A 25069-nucleotide genomic window follows, 5' to 3' on the forward strand; every position below is an offset into this window, starting at 1 on the left:
CATTTTGCAAAATAGCTAAAAGGGAAATGAAGGAAGGAAGGAAACTGTTTAAGCAAGCTTTGAATCGTTCTATTAAATTAATCAGTTTTAGAAGAGTAGGTGTTGAAAGATGTTTCTTACTGTAATTTTTATGTTATGTGTGAACACAACACATTTTTTTTAAAAAAACCACTTTCTCCAGCTGCCTCTCTCTGTTAATTATTTCTTTCATTTTTATGCTATTAGCCTTTAAACCCCCCCACCCCCACATGTCTATTTTAATGATTATGTTTTAAGGTAGTTCTGCTCTAACTGGGCTTCCTACAAATTTAGGTGACCATAACAGAGCTACCTTAAAACGTCCTCCTCTTTCTCTGATTCTTGCTTTAAGAAAGAAAGAATGCAGTTCTAAGGTTTGAAAGAAAGAAAGGAAGGAAGGAAGGAAGGAAGGAAGGAAGGAAGGAAGGAAGGAAGGAAGGAAGGAAGGAAGGAAGGAAGGAAGGAAGGAAGGAAGGAAGGAAGGAAGGAAGGAAGGAAGGAAGGAAGGAAGGAAGGAAGAAAGAAAGAAAGAAAGAAAGAAAGAAAGAAAGAAAGAAAGAAAGAAAGAAAGAAAGAAAGAAAGAAAGAAAGAAAGAAAGAAAGAAAGAAAGAAAGAAGGAGGGAGGGAGGGAGGGAGGGAGGGAAGCAAACCCTGTCACTAGGTATGGAGAGGAAGGGATTCAGTTAACAAGCTGCAAACAAGGTTGATTTCCTTCCCTCTCTCTGCTGAATCCTGTGCAGTTGGCTGAAGTCAATTAACCTTGGGAAACCTGGCCTCTCAAGTGCAACTTCATAGCAGATACAGTACTTTGTATTTTCCTGCTGTGTAGCCTCACTGATTGTAAGTCACAAGAACCACGAAAACAAGAATAGGAATGTATTTACAATCCAATAAATGACAATCTCATACATCATCTTGGTGGAATTTAACACATTGTCGTTTACGCAAAACAAGCAACATTTTTTTTCTGTTCTCTGTAAAAGTAGATTTTTTTTTTAAAAAGGGAAACAAATGTTGAAGACAAATGTGAAAAAGATTTTAAAAAGAGGGTCATTGAAGACCAGATTTTATGGGTGGACATTGGCGCTGTTACTCAAGAGAGTGATCATCCTGCAGAAAACTCCCCAAATGCAATTAGTTGCACGCCATTTTGATTGAAATTGCTTGATCTGTAATACTGTATTTTCTTGACCTTGGTTAGCTTCCATGGAGAAGGTGTATGCATCTTTTAAATTAAAAGAATGATTTTATCTCAGAAGCTGAATCAGTCAAGTATATCTCCAAACTTCTTAATCATTTAGGGTTTTCCCCCACTTCATTCCAAATTAGATTTAAAAAATCAATGGTCCAGAATAAATGTGCTATGCCAAATCCAGACCACTAGATTCACAAATAAGTGAATAGTTTATCCTTATTCATCGAGTCTTGGTTGGCAAATGTATGCATGATTTGGAAAAATAATATCAAAAGGAGCAAAGATATTTGTATTTTAGGCAAAATGCACACATGTTTGCTCCTTTTGATGGTCATTTACCTTTGCATCTCGGAAACAGGATTTCTGGAAACAACCCTTCAAGCAATGGACCCTACTTGCTCTCATGAGTATTTATATACTGTTCCAGTAATCCCTTTACATCTTCCTGAAACAGAGCTCTATAGAACCTGGAAGCTTACACTCTCAAACTAAACTGAACTGAACTGAACTAAACTACATTGGCTTGAACGACCTCCAAAACTTTTAATACATCTTCTTACCAGAAGAGGGAGACAAGAAGTGTTAAATGTTTTACAACAGACAACATTAAGCATATTAATTATATAAAAGATCTTGGATGTAGAATTGAGCACATGGAAATATGTTGAAATGCAGAGAAAGCTACCTACCCACCTGGAAAATACTGTACAAGTGGCTCAAGAACATTTGGAACAACCATATCAGAAGACTGTCAGGTTTATAAAAAGGAACAATTTTAAAACTGAACACCATCATTTCCATTCCTAATTCCTGTGGCTCACTGCTCCCTCTTTTTTCCATTTTGAAAATGGAAAAGTTCCACTCTTGTCCTGCCTGCCACCAGCCTTTCAATCTAGCACTTTTAACCAACTAAGGGACAAATTAAAAAGTTCTCCCTTTCGAGCTTCTCACCTCCCAGAACCAATGTAATGAACAAGAACCTGGCCTGTCTTGGTAGCCAAATTCATGACGATCCCCCACAAAAAAAGCGCCCCATGATGCATAAATCCTTGCCTGAACCAACGCCACAAAGCCAATCCAAAAGCAGCCACCGGTGGAAGGAGAAAGAGGTCCTCTCGGGGAGTAAGATACCTTTTTGCCTGCGAACGGCAGGATCCCAACCAGCCCCAAGTGTGGAAGGCAGGCAAGCCATTTCCAAACTGAAATCAATTTTTTCCGCTGCCAGAACAGAACGGGTTGAAAACAAGCCAAACCGAATGGGGTGTGTTGCTTGCCTCTCGTCTTTGAACCACCTGAGAAGAGGAGGCAAAGCTGGCATGACGAAGGGGTGCCAGCTGGGGCTCTTTGAACCTTCCTTCAAGCAGAGCATTTCTACCTCCGATTGAAAACTCAGGGTCCCCACATTTTCATGGAGAACTAGAAATGAAGAAGCTGACCAAAAACCGGAGAATGTTCTGGTTTCAAGGTGTTCTCCTTCCCTATTTTCAACTCTTGCTGCTCACCTTCATGCATTATCAACTATATAAATGCAACCCAAGCACAAAAAGCAGGATTCTGGAGCCAAATCTTCTTCTTCTTCTTTTAAACCCATTGCATATGCAGATCGGAAAGAAAAATCCATATGCAGATAAACGGAACAAAGCCTTAAAATCTTGTTAAGCTCCCTGGGGTTTTGTCTGAAGACAAATTAGCCTAGGCACCAGGACATAGTAAATTCCCTTCCCTGCCAGTCTTAAGTTCCAAGATTTTCTGTGGGGAGATGAACATTTTGCCGATAAGGCCGCTGCCTCCTTGGCCAGAAACGACTCCTGTACTTTCAATAACTGGGTGTCTCTAAAGGTGTGAAAGTTGGCAGCTGAAGTATACTTTGACCATCTCCACAAGCTGCAGCATGAGGCAAGCTGCAGATGCAGAATGTCTTGCTGTCAGCCAGCAGCTAAGTATTCAAAATTCACCCCCCCCAAAGGTCAGTCACCCAGGCCATGAAAAGCATGGAGACTTGGTCACAGATGCAAAGTATGTAGTTCTGAATCTGCGCTAGGTTCTAGGGCAGACCTTGGGGTGTGGGTTGAATGCATCACAGAATGAAAGGAGGGCCCCCTCGAGGTTATAGAGCTGGGTTAGAGAAAAGCCACTGACACAGGATCAGAAAATAATTTTTCTTTTGAGAAATGGTATTCTTTAAGCATTGGGAAAGTAGGTCTCAGTGGATGAAGGGGGTGAGCAGGAGGAGAGGAACGGTGAGGAGCAGCTCAGCCTGTGGTCGAAGTTCTACCTTCGGAAAGGCCACCACAAAGCAGCAGCTGCTCTTCCTTCTTCCAGTGATAGGACGGGGATCCAGTTGGGAAAAACCATGGGCCCAACGGTGAGCGGAGCAAGCTGTCCCCTCCTTTGGTGGAGAGCTTCTACATGGCTGGTCAAGCGCTGGTCACAAAATCAGTTACAAAAGGGATAAAGTGACAGAAGGGGTAAGGATGACTGCTGTACACAGTTTTCTCTCTGATAGAATCCTGTCTTTTACATTTAACTTGGAGTTGGACTGTGCTGCCCTTCAGTTAGGTAAAGGTTCCCCTTGACATTGAGTCCAGTCGTGTCCGATTCTAGGGTGCGGTGCTCATCCCCGTCTCCAAGCCGTAGAGCCACCGTTTGTCCGAAGACCATTTCCATGGTCACATGGCCAGTGTGACTAGACACGTGACACCGTTACCTTCCCACCGTGGTGGTACCTATTTATCTACTCGCATTTACATGCTTTCGAACTGCTAGGTTGGCGACGGGAGCTCCCTCCGTTGGGTGGATTTGATCTTACGACGGCTGGTCTTCCGACCTTGCAGCACAGAGGCTTCTATGGTTTAACCCACAGCGCCACCACGTCCCACCATGTGCCCTTCAGTTAGAGGACTGTACATCAGGATTTTATGAGACCCTGCTGCTTTGCCATGTCTTGAAGTGTGAAATGGAACTCATATCATCATCTGATGAAAACCCTGTCAAAAATTTTCTGCCTCCTTAAGATTTGATAGATATTTTGAAATGGAGAAACTAACCCATGAGAAGTTGATGGTTTTGGTTAACTCATGATGATTTTAAAACGGTGAATTTGAACTAAGTCAAATGCATTTACATGAATTGGCTTTCAATCTATTGCTCACATAGAACCACACCAGATTAATAAACACCATGTTACTATTACTATCAACCCTAGTCAATTTTAAAATAATTGGGGTTTGATATAAAATGAATGGCATCTCTTTAATTTTCCCATTTGGTAACAACTGTGATGAATGGCCAGTGTTAATTTTGGAAAATGTCTGCCTTGTTTTTGTTATCCTTCATCTTAGATGCAATTTGATAGGATGTCTTCTGCTCTCTTTTAACACTGCTACTGTGCTCATGTTTGAAAATCTGAAGGCTAATTGATGATGCCACAGCTGGTGAGAGAGCTGAAGAAACGACTAATCAGATGGGTGGAAAAGGAACTCTTTTTGTAGCTCTTCCGACTAAAGATCAAGGCTATAGTCATCGGCTTAATAACGGCAAATGGGACCTTATCAGTGCCTCATGCTTCCTGATTCTTACTAAGCTGTTGTATCCACCTCCAGCCATCTCCTATAGCCCAGCCAACATCAGCACCACTCCTTGTAGGGAACAAGGAATATTGACTTGCTTGGCATCCTTTGTTACAACGACTAGATCAGAGCAAAAGATCACTGAGGGAGATCAGGTCTGATGCCTTTCTTCCAGAACTGATGCTAGAAAAAGGAGGCCCAGACAATGTCTTGAGGTTGTTGTTGTTGTTTAGTCATTAAGTCGTGTCCGACTCTTCATGACCCCATGGACCAGAGCACGCCAGGCCCTCCTGTTCTCCACTGCCTCCCAGAGTTTGGTCAAAGTTTTGTCAAAAACCATAGCTTTGACTATGTGGACCTTTTTTGGCAAGGTGATGTCTCTGCTTTTTAAGATGCTGTCAAGGTTTGTCATCGCTTTCCTCCCAAGAAGCAGGGTTTTTTTAAATTTTGTCACCATGTGCAGTGATCATGGAGCCCAAGAAAGTAAAATCTGTCACTGCCTCCATATCTTCCCCTTCTATTTGCCAGGAGGTCGTGGGACCAGTGGCCATGATTTTAGTTGTTTCGATGTTGAGCTTCAGACTATTTTTTGCGCTCTCCTCTTTCACCCTCATTAAGAGGTTCTTTAACTCCTCCTCACTTTCTGCCATCAGAGTGGTATCATCTGCATATCAGAGGTTGTTGTTATTTCTTCCAGCAATCTCAATTCTGGCTTGGGATTCATCCAGTCCTGCCTTTTGCAGGATGTATTCTGCATATAAGTTAAATAAGCAGGGAGACAATATACAGCGTCATACTCCTTTCCCAATTTTGAACCAATCAGTTGTTCCATATCCAGTTCTAACTGTTGCATCCTGTCCTACATATAGATTTCTCAGGAGTTAGATAAGGTGGTCAGGCACTCCCATTTCTTTAAGAACTTGCCATAGTTTGCTGTGGTCCACACAGTCAAAGGCTTTTGTGTAGTCAATGAAGCAGACGTAGATGCTTTTCTGGAACTCTCTGGCTTTCTCCATAATCCAGCACATGTTAGTAATTTGGCGTCTAGTTTCTCTGCCCCTTCGAAATCCAGCTTTTACTTCTGGGAGTTCTCGGTCCACATACTGCTGAAGCCTATCTTGTAGGATTTTAAGTATAGCCTTGCTAACATGCAAAATGAGTGCAATTGTACAGTAGCTGGAGCATTCTTTGGCACTGCCCTTCTTTGGGATTGGGATGTAACCTTTTGCAATCCTCTGACCACTGCTGAGTTTTCCAAACTCACTGCCATATTGAGTGTAGCACCTTAACAGCCTCATGTTTTAAAATTTTAAACAATTCAACTGGAATGCCATCACCTCCACTGGCCTTGTTGTTAGCCATGCTTTCTAAGGCCCACTTGACTTCGCTCTCCAGGATGTCTGGCTCAAGGTCAGCAACCACACTATCTGGGCTGTCCGGTATAATTCCTCTGTGTATTCTTGCCAACTCTTCTTGATGTCTTCTGCTTCTGTGAGGTCCCTACCATTTTTGTCCTTTATCATGTTCATCTTTGCACAAAATGTTCCTTTAATATCTCCAGTTTTTCTGAACAGATCTCTGTTTTTTTCCTTCTCTATTATTTTTCTCTATTTCTTTGCATTGTTCATTTAAGAAGTCCTTCTTTCTCTCCTTGCTATTCTTTGGAAGTCAGGATTCAATTTTTTCTAACTTTCCCTATCTCCCTTGCGTTTTGTTTCCCTTCTCTTTTCTGCTATTTGTAAGGCCTCGTTGGACAGCCACTTTGCTTTCTTGCCTTTCCTTTTCTTTGTGATGGTTTTTGTTGCTGCCTCCTGTACAATGCTACGAGCCTCCATCCATAGTTCATCAGGCACTCTATCCACCAAATCTAGTTCCTTAAATCTGTTCTTCACTTCCACTGTGTATTCATAAGGGATTTGGTTTAGATTACACCTGACTAGCCCAGTGGATTTTCCTACTCTCTTCAGTTTAAGCTTGAGTTTTGCTATAAGAAGCTGATGATCAGAGCCGCAATCAGCTCCAGGTCTTGTTTCTGCTGACTGTATAGTGCTTCTGATTTCAATATTGCCCCATCTGGTGATGTCCATGTGTAGAGTCATCTCTTGTGTTGTTGGAAAAGTGGTTTGTGATGACCAGCTTGTTCTCTTGACAAAACTCTATTAGCCTTTGCCCTGTTTCGTTTTGAACTCCAAGGACAAACTTTCCTTTTGTTCCTTTTATCTCTTGACTCCCTACTTTAGCATTCCAATCCCCTTTAATGAGAAGAACATCTTTCTTTGGTGTCAGTTCCAGAAGGTGTTGTAAGTCTTCATAGAACTGGTCAATTTCAGCCTCTTCAGCGTCGGTGGTTGGTGCATAAACTTGGATTACTGTGATGTTGAAAGGTTTCTGCTCCAGGTGGATTGTGTTTAATCAGAACTCTCCACTATGACCTGTCCATCTTGGGTGTCCCTGCACGGTATAGCCCATAGCTTCTCTGAATTACTCAAGCCCCTTCGCCATGACAAGGCAGCAATCCGTGAAGGGGATCTTCTTGAAGTAATCCATGGGGACTCTAGCTTCACCTACCCCACTTAGGTCTCAGCTACCTGGATCATCTAGAGTGACCTACTGCATCTTAGATGATCCCACCTATGGATTATATACCTAATAAATAAATGCAATGAGATAGTAAAATCTGTACTGGACATTTTTGCATTAAAAAAAATCTTGACTGCAGAAAGCCAGTACAGAGCTGGGATAGGTTTTCTTTCTCCCCCTTCTGGTGCTAGATTTCCTCCTGAAGGGGGATTCCCCACCATAGAGTAGCATTTGAAGCTAGAATTGAATACTTCAAACCAAAATGGTGCTATGCATTCTACCATCTTATAACTTCTGATTATGTTCCAGGATATGTTGACCAGTTTTCTGAAACCAAAGACATCAGAAAATCTAATCTCGAATCTTTCAAATCAAAAAGGAAGAGGGGGGCAACCAGGTAGCAGATTCTGTTCCTCTACAAAATACCAGCATGGATTCTTCTGGTCATTTTGACATATATGATTGATGGGTACTTCACCTCAGGCTGATGGGAAAAATATATACTTGAACAACAAACGGTGGGTAATGGAAAAGGATCAAAGCTCACTTGCATAACTTGTTTGAGGAAGGTGTTTCATAAACATTTCACAAGACAGGAGAATGATGAAGAGAGAACATCTCCCAACCTGCCTGTAATTACTGCTCCAGCTCTTCCTTACCAATAGAGGGAAAGTCGAAATAGGAAGAATGTGACCAATAATAATAATGGTGGTAATAATGGTAAGAAAAAAAAACTTGTTTTGTAAGTGATCCATCAAGATCTGACATCCAACTGGCTCATGAAGATATCCCCCAGAAATAGCAACACCAGCTGTGTTGAGGCTCAATCTCAAGGGATTAATAGGGAAGTCATGGCAAAGCATTGTTGGCAGCCCGGAACCAGGGGGTGGCATGAATTGCACAGAGGGAACCGGAGAAGGATGTATGATGGAGTGGGATGTCTCATTTATTTCTCCTTCTCGCCAATCTTCAGCTAACGCTCAAGACCTGACAACATTCTCTTTCTGAAGAACTTGGGGAAGATGATGTCCTAGGCTAATGCGCAGTGAGGCAGTATCTACAACACTGCACAGTCAGTGTCGTTTGAGCCTTCTTTAACCGCCATGCTCCACATTACTGAATTCTGGACTTGGTCATCTAGTATGGTATTCAGCATTATTTGCCATAGTTCAGATTAATACACAAGAGCTATTTAACACAGAATGCTGAATCCCTTGCCAAGGTACAAATCTCAGAATTAGGTAGGCTGGAACTGTGGCCATTCAGTTAGTTTCAAACGGCTCTGCAAAATGAACACACCTTTCAGGTTACCTAAAATGACACCTCTTTTCATTTGCTGTCTCTTATATCCCACCAATCATGGTTTCAAAGAACTTGGGCCCACCATGATGGAACCGAGAAGTCCACTGCTCTGCTTCAACAAGTATTTTTATCTTGACAGGCCCTCTGTTATTCTGTTTATCATTTGCAGTCCATGTTACATGGATTCTGAAAAAATGCAGTAGTATTGGTGAAAGCTGACGGAAATCAAGAAGCATAAGTGTTCCATTAGTAGTTTAAAATTGTAGCAATACTGTTGACTGCAAATACTGTTCCTACAGTAAAACAAGTCACATTTCTCGTAGCTATTTACGCTGGCATAACGCTAAGTGGTGTAACTTTCAGCAACAAGTTGAAGAGTCATGACTTGTTTTTCTCGTTGCACACCAAGTCACTGTTACTTGCGTTGGTTTTGTGCTGTGCTTTTCACCCTGACCCCTCCTACACAATGGATAGCTAATACTCCAAGGAAGTCGTCAGAATTAGCACGAGAGGGGAATCAACACTTCCCCTGGCCCTTAATTGTCGTATCTGTAAAATTCATACAGCTGCCCCACCATGTCCATTGATTAACATGGTTCTAAAACTACAGAAAATCTTGGAATCAGAGATAATTGGTACCCAGATATCACCCCGAGGCTAGAAAGATCATGTCCCTCTTACCTCCATGGTTCCCAACCTTGAGTCCCCAGATGTTCTTGGACTACAGCTCCTAGAAGCCTTCAACGTTAGCTCTGCTGGCCAGGATTTCTGGGAGCTGTAGCCCAAGAACAACTGAGCACCCAAGGTTGGGAACCACTGCTCTACCCTCTCAGTTCACACACTTCAAGAATAAATGAAAATAGCTAGCATTTTGTGGAGAGGAAAGAAACGAAGAAAAGCTAGAGGTCACTCATGTTATTAGCTGAGGCACAGGTTGGGCCCTAGGTCATCATGGAATCATTCCATTCTGTGCTGGGGTCCATCTCTCCCCCCCATTGGACTTAATTTGTGACTTGGAACCCACAGAGCTTGTTTTTAATAGGGACACAGGATTTGGACCCAAAGATTTGCTAGCAACGGCTACAAAGAAGGACTATTTGATGTATCAAAAGCAATACAGGTCTGAGAGACTTGAACGTGGTCACAGGGGGAAATGTTGGTATGGCAGAGAGCTCAGATTCTTTCCCATAAATGCACCCTTTCCCCAAATCCTTTCCACTAGACATATCTCTCCCTCCAAAGCCACCCCTCGTGCAGACATCATAAAATAAAACAGCGATTGCTCATGAATAATAGCAGCTTTCTAATTACCATCATGACGTGTGTTAACTTGCACAATCAATGAGGTGCCAAAAAATAAAAATAAAAGGAACATCATGAGTAAGAAATGCAGCATGTTACTCCTGTAGCCCAGCCGTTGATAAAAACTAGGGCAGTCCTGAAGTGGAAAGGCAACAATTAACCTTCTGATTTTTTCCCCTCCTCCCCATAAAACTGCCCTAGTGTATTCCTGTGATGATAAGTCAAATGGACCTGCAAAATAGGTATAAAATGGTGGTGGTGGGGGACTTCCCTTCAGAATAATAGGTGAAAACAAATTAAAAAAAAAGTAAAAAAAGAGACAAAAACATGATGGCACCCTAAAGACTAACTTTAACATTTTTTTAAAAAAAATGTGAGTTTCTATGGACAAGTTCCACTGCCTCAGACCTAATAAAAGGCGCTATAAAATGACAAATAAGTAAGTCCATGAAATGGGTCATGAAACTGCCCTCACTCTGATCTGGCTTTGTGATGCTACATAAACAAATTTGATTAGATGGCGCAATTCTATCTTCTGCCTTTGCAATCCCTGATTTGCCTTGATCACATTGCCAGCAGAAGCACAAATGTCTTTCTACGGGAGAATTACAGCAGCTGCTAAGAGGCACAGAAAGCAGGAGGGAAACTGAGGACTCAGCATGCTAATTACGTTGCTTCGCTTTGTGGTGGCTCACCTTCAGTACATAAGCATATTCTCTATTTATATATTCTGATCCGTATTGCTCAGATGAAAAAAAATCTTTTTGAATTGCATCTGTGGAACACTTGCATAATCGGAGGCCACCCTGAGAAGAAGGGAAGGAGGGTCAACCACTTCTGAGCATTCTCTACCTGGAGATACAAGGACACCTTCTCAGGGTATAAGCCATCAGGAATGTAATTTTGCGCATGGTTCCTGTGGAAGTGTTGACTGCGTGCTCTAATTAGAGCAGGACAGTAGCAGGAGTAAACCACAGCTGAGTGCTGCACCGAGGGCTATGGCGCAATATTGCACCAACTTCCCACACTCTTTACTTTGCACATCGCCAAAGCGCTGAGAAAAGGCACCCTCCAAAAGGCCTCTTTTCCTTAGGCCATTCCCACGCATATGTTCCTGCCCTGGAGCATGCTGGTTGGCCTCTATCTGGAAGTTTTTCAAGGTCCAGGAACTAGAATTCACAGGGAAGTTTTTCCACTCAGCCCAAGATCTTTGCTGCACAGGCATCATGACTGTTTCGTCTTCCCAAAACCACAGTGGACACTGGGGTCTGATGATACAGAAGATGCTGAGAGTGAGACTGGCAAATTCCTAAAGCCATCTAGAGGACTCATTGGTGGTGGGACATCAAGAGGATGAAATCTGAGACCAAACGAGCCAATTCAACTGATACAAGGAGCTACTAACCCACCCTCAATGTACAGCTCAACCTCATGGCCCACAACGTGATGTCATCTAAAGGTTGACTTCGGTCAATGAGACTTTGAAAAGTGGTTAATGCTGGTGAGATCCTGCCCCCAGTTAGTTTCTAAGTGATGTGTGAAAAGCCCACCTATGAAAGTTCCTATGCTTTTCTTGTCCCAACTTCATTTTTGAATGAAATTCTGGGGCAACTTGAGAGTCACAACTCTTTCCTGAAATCTGGCTGGTCTTGCTTCTATGGCGACTCTTTCTTTGGTCAGTCCAATATTTTCAAGTCAGTCGGTCACCCTGAAGACACTGGATGCTTGTCAATGGGATTTCCTTTCTCTGCCAGCCTCTGCCCACCTGTCAGCCCTGCCTGTCCCTCTGCCTAAGCCACTAAATTCAGGTTTCTCCTCTTCACCTTCAAAGGTTGACAGGACCGCACCCATTCCCATCTCGGAGCTCTTATCTCTTGCATCCCCTCCCTATCCCGCCTCCTTCCTTATCACTTTGCGTCTTCCAACATGGCTCTTCTCCAGCACAGAAGATGGTCTCATTCTCAGAATCCTTCCCTTTCCCTTCAAGACCCAGAAGCACAGAACATGCTCCAAAAAGAAAAGCTAGAGAGCTAAGGAGAACTGTCTGAAGTCACCTTGGGCCAAGGGCGCAGGTTGCCTGCTGCCATGCCCCACCTTGGATGGGAATTCATCTTGGCAAGAACTGCCAAGGAACAAGAACGGGTTCAATGATTCCTTTTTGGATTGATTAGTAGCAGGTTCTTCACACATTTATGGGAGTGGAGCTCCGCTGTGTTTGTCTGTTGCAGCAAAACCAACAAAGGATGTTATCGTGGCCTAAAGGTGATCAAGGTTTATTTGGCCCAAACCTTCATAGACTGCATCCCATTCGAAGAACTGGGATAACATCTAAGAAGGCTAATGCCAAATAAGACTGATTGGTCATGAAAGGATGACAAAACTCTTTGCCACTGACATGTATCAATGCAAATTTAGTATTTATTATTACTATTTTTTTGGTATAGAAATGTCCACATGTCTCACTCTTAGTGGGGAAGATGCTGTCAGGGAACATCTGCTTAATCTTTTGTCCAGGAACGGGCGATGAATCGGGAAGCTCAAGGTCTCTACCTTGCCCTCCATTTCATGGGTTCTTTATCTTGATTTGGAAATGCATTGTATCAGATGTTGTCAGATCGCAGCTCCCGACAAGGCTGGATAGCACTGCCAGGGGTGTGGAATGATGGCTGTTGTAGTCCAGCACTGTCTGGTGGACCACAATTTGACTCTCCCTGGAACCGAGGATTCTTTTGCACGGAAATCTACCCCATGGCAGGGTGCCTCAAAGAGAGGACCGTCTGCTCGGATGCAGGACTCATGGCTAGCCCACCCACCAAACAGACTGGTACTTGTAATGCAAAGGGTTCTACGCCTGCATTCTAAGGGGAAAGAGGGCTACAGGGTAAAGGATAGAAAGAGGTGGAACAGAAGGGTCAGCACCAGGAAGGAAGAGAGTGAACATGGAGCCAAGAGATGGGTAGGAGGAACGCAAGAGGCAGATTTATTTATTTATTTATTTATTTTATTTATATCCCGCCTATCTAGTCGATAGACCACTCTAGGCGGCTTACAACATGGGGTGACACTATAAAAACAAAAGAGTTACATAATAAAAACTTTCAACCGTTGGGTTAAAACATTAGGAAAGAAAAGAGAAGGGGATCGGAATTAATTAGGAGGGAAGGCCTGCCGAAACATCAATGTTTTTAATTGCTTTTTGAAAATACCGAGCGAGGGGGCCGCGCGAATATCGGGGGGAAGGTTGTTCCAGAGGCGAGGAGCCACCGCCGAGAAGGCCCGATTTCTTGTCTTTTCTTTCCGGGCCTCCCTCGGCGTTAGGCTCCTCAGCCTCACCTCCTGGCTCGCGCGAGTGACACGGGTAGATCTTGGTGGTAGAAGGCGTTCCGCCAAGTATCGAGGCCCTAAACCGTTTAGGGCTTTGTACGTAAGCGTCAACACTTTGAAGTCGATGCGGAATCTGATGGGCAGCCAATGCAATGCGGCCAGAGTGGGTGAGATGTGTTGGAATTTTTTCACCCCGCTGAGGAGTCTGGCCGCCGCATTCTGCACCACCTGAAGTTTCCGCAACAGCCTCAAAGGCAGCCCCACGTAGAGCGCATTACAGTAGTCTAATCTTGAGATTACGAGCGCATGCACCAGAGTGGTGAGCGCCCCAACATCGAGATAGGGCCGCAGCTGGGCTACCCGCCTAAGATGGTAGAAGGCGGTTCGGACCACCGACGCCACCTGGGATTCCATAGTGAGCGCGGGGTCCAGATGGATCCCCAAGCTGCGGACCCCATCCTTAGCAGGAAGGGTCACCCCCCCAAAAGAGAGGGAGTTTCCCAAGCCCCCGACTGTGGGGGCGCCCACCCTTAGTACCTCCGTCTTGTCCGGGTTCAGCCTCAGCCCGTTCTCCTGCATCCATTGCAGTACGGTCCCCAGGCAGCACTGGAGGGACAGAACGGCATCTCCTGCGGAAGGTGGAAATGAGATGTAGAGCTGAGTATCATCAGCATACTGATGACACCGAGCTCCACACCCCCTGATGACCCCACCCAGCGGCCTCATATAGATGTTAAACAACATTGGGGAGATGATCGACCCCTGTGGAACCCCGCAATTGAGATTCCACGGGGCCGAGACACTCTCCCCAAGCTGAACTCTCTGGGGACGGTCCTCCAAGAAGGAACGGAGCCAGGCCAGAGCAAGGCCCCCAATTCCCAACTCGGAGAGCCTCCCCAGGAGGATACCATGGTCGATGGTATCAAAGGCCGCTGAGATGTCGAGGAGGACCAGCAGGGACACGTTGCCCCCGTCGGCCTCTCTCAGTAGGTCATCACACAGGGCGACCAATGCCGTTTCTGTGCCGTGGCGCGGCCTGAAGCCCGACTGAAACGGATCCAGGGCATCTGTTTCGTCCAGGTGCGCCTGAAGCTGGTCGGCCACCACCCTCTCCACCACCTTACTTAGGAAAGAAACATTGGCGACGGGCCTATAATTGCCAATTGTGTCCGCCGCCAAACTTGGTTTCTTCCTAATGGGCCTAATGAGTGTCTCCTTGAGGGCAGATGGAAATCGGCCCTCCAGGAAAGACCCATTAATTATTGCAGTGGCCCATTCCGTTGTTGTAGGCCTGGCTGCTTTGATTAGCCAGGCCGGACAGGGGTCAAGGGAGGAGGTGGTGGCACGACAGCGATCAAGCACCCTGGCGACAGTATCAGGCGTGACAGGCTGAAATGTGTCAAAAATTACCGGGCAAGACGGAGCGCTGGACATCTCAGCTCGACTCACTGTATTCAAAAAAGGAGACAGGTCCCGGCGGATGGCCTCCACTTTAAATTTAAAAAATGCTGCAAATTGGTCCGGAGTAAGACTAGGGGGAGGCCCATCACCCGGGCCAATTCCGGATAGGTCGCGCACTATACGGAATAATTCCGCCTGCTGGTTAGACGCTTCGCTTATCCGGTTAGCGAAGTACGCTCGACTGGCAGCCTTTACCTTAGCCAGGTAAAGGTTAGTGGCGACCTTAACAGCTATCCAATTATAATCCGTCGGGTCCTTTCTCCATTTGCGCTCTAGCCGTCTCCTGACCCGCTTCAGCGCCCGGAGGTCCTGGTTAAACCAGGGTGCCGGGCGGGCTCTGCGTCGGAGAGGGCGTTTAGGTGCGATCATGTCTACAGCCCTGACCGCAGCGGCGAACCAACTGTCAGCCAGAACCTCGACAGGAGCGCCCGCCAGGTCTGCCATAGCACCTCTCATGGCATCCTGGAATCCAATCGGATCCAGTAGCCTTCGAGGGCGGACCATAACAATAGGTCCCTGCTCCCTGCAAGGGGGGAGGGCCATGTTGAGGTTACATTTTATTAGGTGATGATCCGACCATGGCAGAGGGACCGACTCAAGGTCAGTCACCATCGGACCACTCTCGCTCCAACTGGAGGAAAAAACCAGGTCAAGTGTGTGGCCGCCCACGTGGGTGGGGCCGATGACATGTTGGGACATGTTCAAGAAGGCCATGGTCTCCAAGAACTCAAGAGCTGGTCCGGAAGTCTCTGCCTCCGCATGCACGTTAAAGTCCCCCAAAACCAACAGCTTCGGGGAGACCAGTAGTGCCGCAGAGACAAAGTCCACCAGCTCCGGTAGGGAAGTGGCTGGGTCGCGGGGAGCACGGTAGCCCAGCAAGATCCCAATACCGTCCCTAGCCCCTATCGACACGTGGAGGGCCTCCAGACCTGGTTTTACCACCGAGGAGCGCCTAGTAACCTCCAAGATGGATTTGTAAACAATGGCGACTCCCCCCCCCCGTCCTTCCAGTCTACCCTGGTGTTGGACAGCATAACCGGGCGGACAGATGAGTGCTAAGGGGGGACCCCCCTCTCCGCCGATCCATGTTTCGGTTATGCATGCCAGGTCTGCATCCTCCTCCAGGATAAGATCGTAAATCACCAGATGGTGTGAGGACGCGACCCAACCAACGGAAACCAACGCAACCCTGCAAGGGCAGCCAGTGCACTTCTCATAAAATTGAAATCAACTGGTGCACAGCCACTTTGCATTGCAAAGAATTAATTGAGTATGTGCATTTAATTACACAGGCATACACACACTCTCTCTCTCTCTCTTAGTACTTTATGCCTTCAAAAGGGCTGAAAGGAGCATATCCAGCCTGAAGGCTGACAGCCAGGGGAATATGGGTCAGGAGGCAGAAATTCCATCATGCCCCAATGAGGCCCATACTCCTTGGGCTGGTTTTCCAAGAACGCACAATGTTGTTCCCCATAGGGGATTTCCCTGGACTTCCAGCTCAGCCAGAGTGAGAACCACAAACCCTGGAGGCAAAGCCCACTGACCTCTGTGCTAAATGTGTGACTATATAATGTAACTACTTCCTTGCACTGTGTGTTGTTGAACATTGGAACTCGCTGCCACAAGATGTAGTGACATTTGCCAGAAACAGGTGGGGACTAAAGGAATCCCTGAATAATGGTGTTCCCTTGCCACAGGTGTACAGAGGTATGTTGCCTATGTTACAAGAGGTGACCCATAGCCAGTGGCATAGACTATACATAGGCATAGACTGGCATCCATGGATGGCCCTCCATCATCTCCCCTATTTTTTTTTTCCTTTGGCGTTGACTCCCAGTTTCATAATTCCCAGCAAACCACAGAGCCCTGTCCAGGGTTCTGCCGTGGCCATCCCACTCCAGATGTAGGTCTCTGACTGGGAAGCGCCATTGGAGGAAACTTTTAGCGCAATGCAAGAGGCCTCTGAATTGAGCTTGAACCAAGCCTTTCTGTGCTGCGTGCCAGGTCCCTACCGATGCAACACAACCGAAGGCATCGGGAGCCAGTCCCTGGGAGGTTTCAGTAAAAGAGAGAGAGAGAGAGAGACGTTCGCAGAGGCTCTTCGTTCCCTCGCTTAACCAACTGTTCCCACACTCCAGTAATGTCTTCCCATCCACGCCACCCGCACGCATCAGAAGAAATGCACTGCTCTTTGTTTACATCGGCTGATGGGAACAAGCAGGAACTAGCAGCAGACAGCAGCTGGGCAGGCCAAACCAGGAGTACACGCGCAGTGGCCTCTGAACATTCCCTCTTTCTCCTGGGCCTCCCGCCACACCTTGATCCTGGCTCTGTTGTTGTTGTTCTTAATCAAGTCGGAACTGACTTATAACGACCCTAAGAGGGCTTTCAAGGTAAGTCAGATAATTAAGGAGTGGTTTTACCAGTTCTACACCCCAGGCAATTTCCATGGAAGAGTGGGGATTCAAACCCAGCCATCCTGCGTCCTAGTCCTTCACTCTACCCATGACACCACACTAGCGATTTTGACTCTGCAGCACACATATAGTTCTGGACTTCTGGGGAGACCGGTCCAGAAATGAGAACAATTTCCGTTTTGACATCAGCTATTAGGGTTATGCACAGATCCACTGATTTGACCTGGAGGCCATTTCAGGATTTTGGAATGTATCCTGACTTAGCCCAGAATGATTTAGGCTCTATCTGATTTGATTTGAACCCTGGAGGTGAACTGATTTGTACACCTCCCGTGGACTTGCCCCAGGAAACCAAAACGGCTCTCATTTTTCGGTTTTTGCACCAATGGATGTGAAATCCAGAAACACGACTGGCTCTGATAAGAATAAAACTGCCAGATTTCCAACTGATATTTTCAGGGCTTGCAGATCAAGTACCTTTAAATTCCAATTTTTTTAAAAAAGTGTGTTGCCATTTATGTCACACCCAATTTGATCTATGCTTCAGATATACATGAATTTTCAAATCCATATTCACTCCAGAGTTGACTTAGGTCATCCATCTTCAGGCCAGACCTTACACAAACTGGTACGAATTGGTCCAATTCATTTAGTTATTAGGGACTTGTCGAAATCAGTGCACAGTCCTACCTATGACATGAACCATCTCTTAAGAAATAATTATGTGCCATCAGATCAGTTCCAAATTATGGTGACCCTTCCAGGGTTTTCTAGGCATACTCAGAAATAGATTACTGTTCCCTTCTTCTGGGGCTGTGCAGCTTGCCCAAGGCTACCCAGTCTGGCTCTTCCTGGGAGGCATGGCAGGAACTGAACTCCCAACTTCTAGCTCTGCAGCCAAGATAGTCAACTCACTGAACCATCCAGACAACCACTTGCTCCACAGAAAATGCCAGGGGTGAAAAGACTTCCAATGATAAGTTATTTCACAGAAGAGCAAACTTGCTGGATCAGACCTTCTTGTAGGCATCCTTCAGTCTCGAGAGACTAGGGTAACGTGCTCTGAATAAAGGTCTTGGAACAGCATCTAGTGTGGCTGAGAAGGCCAATTCGAGAGTGACCATCCCTTCCACACTGAAGACAAACACAATGTGTCCCCTGTCCAGCTCCCTGATTTTGCTGCTTTCAGGACTGCCTCTTGGCCTCGGCCTGCTGAACAAGTGTCTCTTCAAATTGGGAGAGGCCATGCTGCACCACCTGCCTCCAGGCTGAACGCTCAGATGTCAAAGTTTCCCATCTACTGAGGTCCATTCCTAACGCCTTCATATCCTGCTTGCAGATATCCTTGTATCACAGCTGTGGTCTCCCTCTGGGGCGCTTTCCCTGCACTAATTCTCCATACAGGAGATCCTTTGGAATCCAACTGTCAGCCATTGTTTCAGCCATTGGATCAGACCAAAAGCTGTTATAATCCAACATTTGGAGAACATAACACCTCCAGGAAGCTAACCCCCATGGGAGATTCAAAGCAAGCAGCGCTCTTGGGGCGGATGGCAAGCTGGATCATGGCCAGGTATTTGCCAACAGCCCCAAAACTGGAATATACCCACTAAAAAGAGTTCCAGCACTTCTCCTTCCCTGTCCGTTTTAGACCTGTATGCTGATCCAGGCACAGCATTTGCTCCTGAGAAAGTACAGGGTCCTGCTATCTTGACTGCAGTATTCCTCCCACCATCCATGCGACGTTTGACTCAGTATGTTCAGTATTTATTCCCGTGCTTTACTGTGCTTGGATTTGGGAAGAGAAGAGTCCCTTTGAAGAGACAGGATGTGGGGACTGTCACGATGAGTACCCAAAGTCCGAGATGGTTCATCACCCCACTGGTCAGAAAGCGGACTCACCAAAGAAGGGGTCCCATTGCACATCCTCAAAAACCTGGAATGTGGAGCTTAGTGATCTTGTCACCTCAGCTTGAGGGGGGGGGGAAGGGCAAGGTAGGAAAACCCACCCTCTTTTTTGGGTCCAAAAATCTTCCAACCACCTAGGGAGTTACAATCCAAAAATGAATTCCAAACTCTACTCCTGGCACACTCCGGAAGACCAGAAGAAAGCCAGTATGGAAATATTTTCCTGACATACTGGTTGTATGTATTGGGAATAAAAGTGTGGGAGCATGCAAGTATTCCACCACCTCCACTCCACCCACCCCCATCTGCCTCAGATGGTCTAGCCCGTCAACAGATACATCATACGGGTGTCTCTCTGAACAAACAGTTGCTTATCTCTAAGACAAGCGTGAGTCAACATATTGATACATGTTGAGAGGAAACCACCAAGGGGGAAAAAGTAGAATAAGAACAAAAGCTTCACTGAGGATGAATCCCAGCCCGACTGCTTGCTGATGAACTCACACCTTGGACCACGCTCAAGGGTGACAGCTAAGACTGGAATCGATTTTCCGTTTCCCCTCCAGACAGAGTGAAGAAAACCTGAGCCAGCTTTGACTCTCGGTGGGCAAGGAGCCCATCTGGATTCGGTAGAATTTTGGAGCTGGAAGGAATCTTAGAGATCTACTCCAACTCTCCTGAGCGATGCCAGCGGAAGGCCTGCTGGGATTTGAGAACTTGGGGTGGTGGGTGGGAAAATGTCACCCGTTCACCAGGAGAAGAGTAAGCTACTGAAGAATTGAATGATGGACTTGTGGGTGCAGAAGGATCCCACATCGAATTATAGAATCATGAAGTTATGGAGTTGGAAGGGGCCTCTAAAGCCATTGAGTCCAACATCTTGCTCAAGGCAGGAATACAAACCAAAGGAGATCTGACAGAGGTCTTCTCTTGAAGGCCTTCAGTGTTGGGGTGCTCATGACCTCTCAAGGTCATCGATTCCATTGTCGTACTGCTCTAGCAGTTAGGAAGTTTTTTCCTGATTTTCAGCCTAAATCTGGCTTCCTGTAGTTTAAGCCCTTCATTACATGTCCTGCACTCTGGGATGATCAACAACAGATCCTGACCCTCCTCTGCATGACAGCCTTTCAAGTTTTTGGGAAGTGCTATTATTCAGATAGCTCAGCAAGAAAAAGGCTTGTCCCTTTATTCTGCAGCTTCAACATCTCTTTGGAATATATGAAAACAACAACAAGGGGGAAACAAAAATATTTGAAATCAGCTTGATGGATATTACCTGCCTGCTGAAGTCCAGGCCATTCCGTTCATTTCCTGTATGTGGGATGGAAAAGAAAAACCATTAAGAATACTTGGGAGTACAGTTATTATTAGTTTATTTTATATTTTTGCAACAAAGAGAGAAAGGTTTATAAGATCAATGCTTCCCAACCTTGTGTCCCCAGATGTTCTTGAATTCCAACTCCCAGAAATCCTGGCCAGCACAGCTGGTGGTGAAGGCTTCTGGGAGTTTTAGTCCAAGAACGTTTGGGGACTCAAGGTTTGATATCACTGAATTTTAGAGATGCAAAATGTCCAAAAATTCCCATTTTTTTTCTGAATAAAACATTTTTCTCTGTTTCTTTTTCCTTGAAATAAAAAAAAAGATTATTTTGGATATTTTACAACTCTAAATTAGATGCTCAAATAAGCGCTGACGTAACCTTCAAAATCCTTATGACTTGGAAACCTGGGCATTTAAATGCATTTATTTATTTAAATTCTATCATGTCTTTCTCCCAGAGCTGGGGCCACCCCCGTCACTCACAACAAAATTAAAACACATAAAAGTAAAATTTAAATTTAATTAAGCCAGCTACAGATTTTTTTAAAAAAAGTTATGTTAAAAGGCAAAGAAACAAACTGTAACATTATTAAAACTCCAACAGTTAAAAAGCCATGTAAACCTGTTAAAACCTCTATTTCTTTAACAAGCTCCCTGAACACTCACTCTTGAATATACTGTTTGTTCATTCATCTGTTTAATAATGTTTCTAGCCATTGTGCCAAAATATATGTATAAGTGTATATGTATAACACATATTATATATATCTATATGTATGTGTGTGTGTATGCATATACACATGTACACACACATATATACATATACATACACATATACATATACATATACAGTATATGCATATATATACAAATCCCGCCCCTCCTCTGCATGACAGCAGAGGAAGATTGTCTTCAAATAAAATGCTGGCTCTATGGCTTGGAAACGGGGATGAGCACCGCCCCCTAGAGTCGATGGAGGCGGTGGATGGCGACCTTAGAGAAGACCTATTTTCCCAATGTAGAATAATTTTAGACTATGTTTTTGGTATTTATGTTGTATTTAGCTCTGTGTCGTTTGTTTTAACTGTTCGTAAACCACCCAGAAAAGTACTCCTGCACTCTAAGGGGCCAGGAAATAAATAAATAAATAAATAAATAAATAAATAAATAAATAAATAAATAAATAAATAAATAAATAAATTTCCCTGCCTCTAGCTTGTCTATCATTTCAGAGACAAACTACACTGGAAGCAGCTTTTACAATTAGAAGCCAAGATTCTTTGAGCAGTTAAAGATGTTCCAAGAGCCAAAGCTTCCGCAGCTCCAAAAGTTGCAAAGGAGTTTGCTTTTGTTTGGAGGTAATTGGTCAACAGGAAGGGAGTAACAGCCTTCGCTGACCGGTCAGGTAGGGCAGTTCTGAAGGAATGTGCCACTGGAGGGATAATGTTTTGTTAACTTCTAACTGGGAGCCTCCTATAATTTGGCCCTTCGACTGATGGCATTTTGCTCAGACCTCAATGAATGAGAAGTGGGTTTTAGCAGTCCTTGCATTCCCAAGTTTGTTGTTTTATAAAGTACTTTGTGCTTTACTGGTTCTAAGTTTGCATTTAGGCTGAGAGCTTTAGGCATCTCTGCCACGGAGTAATTCTCACCAAACTTAGGAGGACTTAGAATTCTGTTTTTTCCTGATCTAAATACTGGTCTTTATTTTAATTTGTAATTGACTAATTAAAAGATCGGGTATAGATATCTAAAGAAACTACGAGTGTGATCAGAAAGCCAAAACAAAAAACAAACAAACAAACAAAACACATTTGATTGCACAAGAAAGGCTCATTTTTCTGGGAGAGATCCCCCTTCAAGTAACTCTTCAATTGCAGGATTCACTCTGACCCAGCCCCCCCCCAAAAAACAAGAGGTGTCCTGTCTTTGGAAACAAAAATGCCCAGTTTAGGCACAGAGCCAATTCAGGCTGGATTACGATTGTCCCCAGATGTTCTTCAGCTACAACTCCCAGAAATCCTGACTTGCAAAGCTAGTGGCAAAGGCTTCTGGGAGTTTTAGTCCAAGAATATGGGGGGAACCACAGAGGTAAAAAAAGACTCAGAAGTGGGTTACTTTTTTCTGGGGGAGCCCTGGGACTGTGCAGCTGCCCCAAGGCTACCCAGGCTGGCTCTTCTTCCAGGAGGCACGCTGGGGAATCGAACTGTCGGCCTCTACCTCAAACCCCTGAGCTATCTTACACCTGCTAAAATTCCAACTTCCATTCAACTGTTAACACGTTCTCTTTTCCCACCAAGCCACCGCCATTAACAAATAAAAAGTTCTAAGTGAGCCACGGAACTTCCTCTAAATATTCTTTGGAATTCCCTTCCTTCTTTGCCATCTCTGACAGGAACCCAATTCTCACAGATGAAATCAGCCATCCTCTGCGGAGAGAGGGCAAAATAATTACTATTTATCTCGTCTGCAAAACACTTTAGGGAACAAAATACTCCACAGCCCTTATCTCGCCGGTTGTCGCAACAAACCTGCAAGGTAAGTTTGAGCGAGAGAGAGGCGGTTGCTCGCCCAAGTGAGGTTTGTGGCCAGGGAGAAATTTGCACCTGGGTCCCTGCAAGCACGTAGCCAACAGATGAGCTAATGCTTTGGCGACGGTGGGCCAAGAAGAGAAATCTATTTAAATTTACTGGCTGTTGCTCCCCTTCCAAAGCAGTGCTATTTCTTACTTAGGATAAGAAGGACGGCAATAAAAGTGCTGTTGTTACTGCAAACACCTAATCTGTGAATTTATTATTTTCTTTACAGCCCAAACTGGTGTCATTCCATTGTGGCACTCTAGGTTTTGAGCTGCCTATAAGTCCCATCAGCCCCAGCTGTTGTAGCCAAGGGTGAGGGATTATGGGAGCTGGGTGCATTCAAAACTTTGGTTCCCTTCCCCCCATGCCTCGTCATCCAACCTGCTCAGAGTCCAGAATAAAATGCCCTTTCCCCCTTGCATAATAGGTGCAGCTGCTTCAAGCATGCATCGAATTTTAATGCCCATTCAATAATTCGTAGCCCACTTTTTAAACAAAATTTTTTTCCATTAAATTCCACAAAAATGTACATTTCTACTAAGGACACAATGGGGCTATTTTTCTAGCATCTTCTCCCATCCTTTGGCAATCAATGTCATTGTACAGGATTTTCCCTAGAAAGCGGGTGAGTGGGTTGGGAGAATATGAACCTGGCCCCTGGGTTAATTAGTGCTCCAGATGTCAACCCCTGGCCTCGACCAGTGGCTCTTTTGCTCACCAGGTCCTCCCAGGTGTTTGTTCAGGTGCTTCCTGGTATGGTACAAATGCATGCATACCACGTACGTACCCATTCCTTCTTCCAGGTGTTTGTTCAGGTACCAATACAGTAACAATACTTGCACACCAAAACCCAGCACAGCTGCCCACCCAGTGGATCGGGGACAAGATGTGACAGGTGGAACCCAACCAACCAGGTAATGCAGGGGAGGAAGAAAGAGAAAGGTGGGGAAAGAGGACAGGTGTCCGACCACAATCAGGTGCTGCTACAGAAGCCACCGACACAATGAGTCTTGTCAAGGAGTGTTCGGGCCGCTTGGTTGCCTGCTTTTTTTTTTTAAAGGCAACTCAGTAAACAAAATGTAAATGGAGAAAACCACATCATCAGGAAGGTGATATGGAATATAGGGAGCAGAGCTTGGATGAAAAGTGCTCTTTTCTACTACAACTTCCAGAATTTCCTTGCCTCTACATCAGCTTTGACCAGCCATGTCTCTCCTGGGTCTCAGGCAGATTGGCTGTTTATTTATTTTTTTTAACCACCCTTGTTACCTGATCCTTGTAAGTGGAAACTGAACTCGGTACCTCTGGCATGCAAATCCAGTGCCTTGCCAGGGAGCTTCCATCAGACACATGCAACAGCTCATCATGTGGCCAGTTGACTAAACAAATAATCTACATGGTTGCTAGGTAGTCTCCATCCAGATACTGAAACGAATGGGGTGGGTCAAGAATATCCCATAATCTCAGGGGATTTCTTTTTTTTTTTTTACCGAAGAGTTTACAGCAGTGGTCCTCAACCTTGGGCCTCCAGATGTTCTTGGACTTCAACTCCCATACATCCTAGCCAGCAGAGGTGGTTGTGAAGGCTTCTGGGAGTTGTAGTCCAAGAACATCTGGAGGCCCAAGGTTGGGGACCACTGGTTTACAGGACATCATGCCTTCACTGGCTGATTGTGGTACACACTGTTGCTGTAGTCAGTGAAATGGGGATCTGCTAAAGACGATAACACAACATATCACTTGCAACTGGAGCGGGGAGCCCATGAATATGCCGCTTCTAATGCTTGGGTGTGGAGCAATGCAATGACAGCCTGTCTCCAGGGTGGATCAGGGCGCTCAAATAACAGTGGCTACTGCTGCCTCCAACCCCCAAGAGCGAAGCTCCTGCACACCCAAAAAGGTGCACACCTGTTCACCTTTTCAAATGCAAAAGAGGCAGGCATTGTTGCTGAAGCCTCCTAGACCTGATTTTATCAATACAACAGGGTACAAACAAATAGAATAAATGCATATATGCATCCAATATAAGTCTGCCACACTCTTGCTCCATTGGGAACGTCATTTAATTCCGCATGAGTGATGCCTGCCC

At 45.1% G+C, this 25069-nt stretch overlaps 1 protein-coding gene across 1 annotated transcript in view; it reads right to left on the reverse strand.

The window, feature by feature from the left end:
* Positions 1–25069, reverse strand: part of POU2F3 (POU class 2 homeobox 3) — a 55726-nt gene that overhangs the window by 16502 nt on the left and 14155 nt on the right. The window contains 1 exon segment of the mRNA XM_078379651.1: positions 20357–20391. Within this exon segment, the coding sequence (XP_078235777.1) occupies positions 20357–20391 (35 nt within the window).

The sequence above is a fragment of the Pogona vitticeps genome, chromosome 8, assembly GCF_051106095.1.
Source record: "Pogona vitticeps strain Pit_001003342236 chromosome 8, PviZW2.1, whole genome shotgun sequence".
Lineage (NCBI taxonomy): Eukaryota > Metazoa > Chordata > Lepidosauria > Squamata > Agamidae > Pogona > Pogona vitticeps.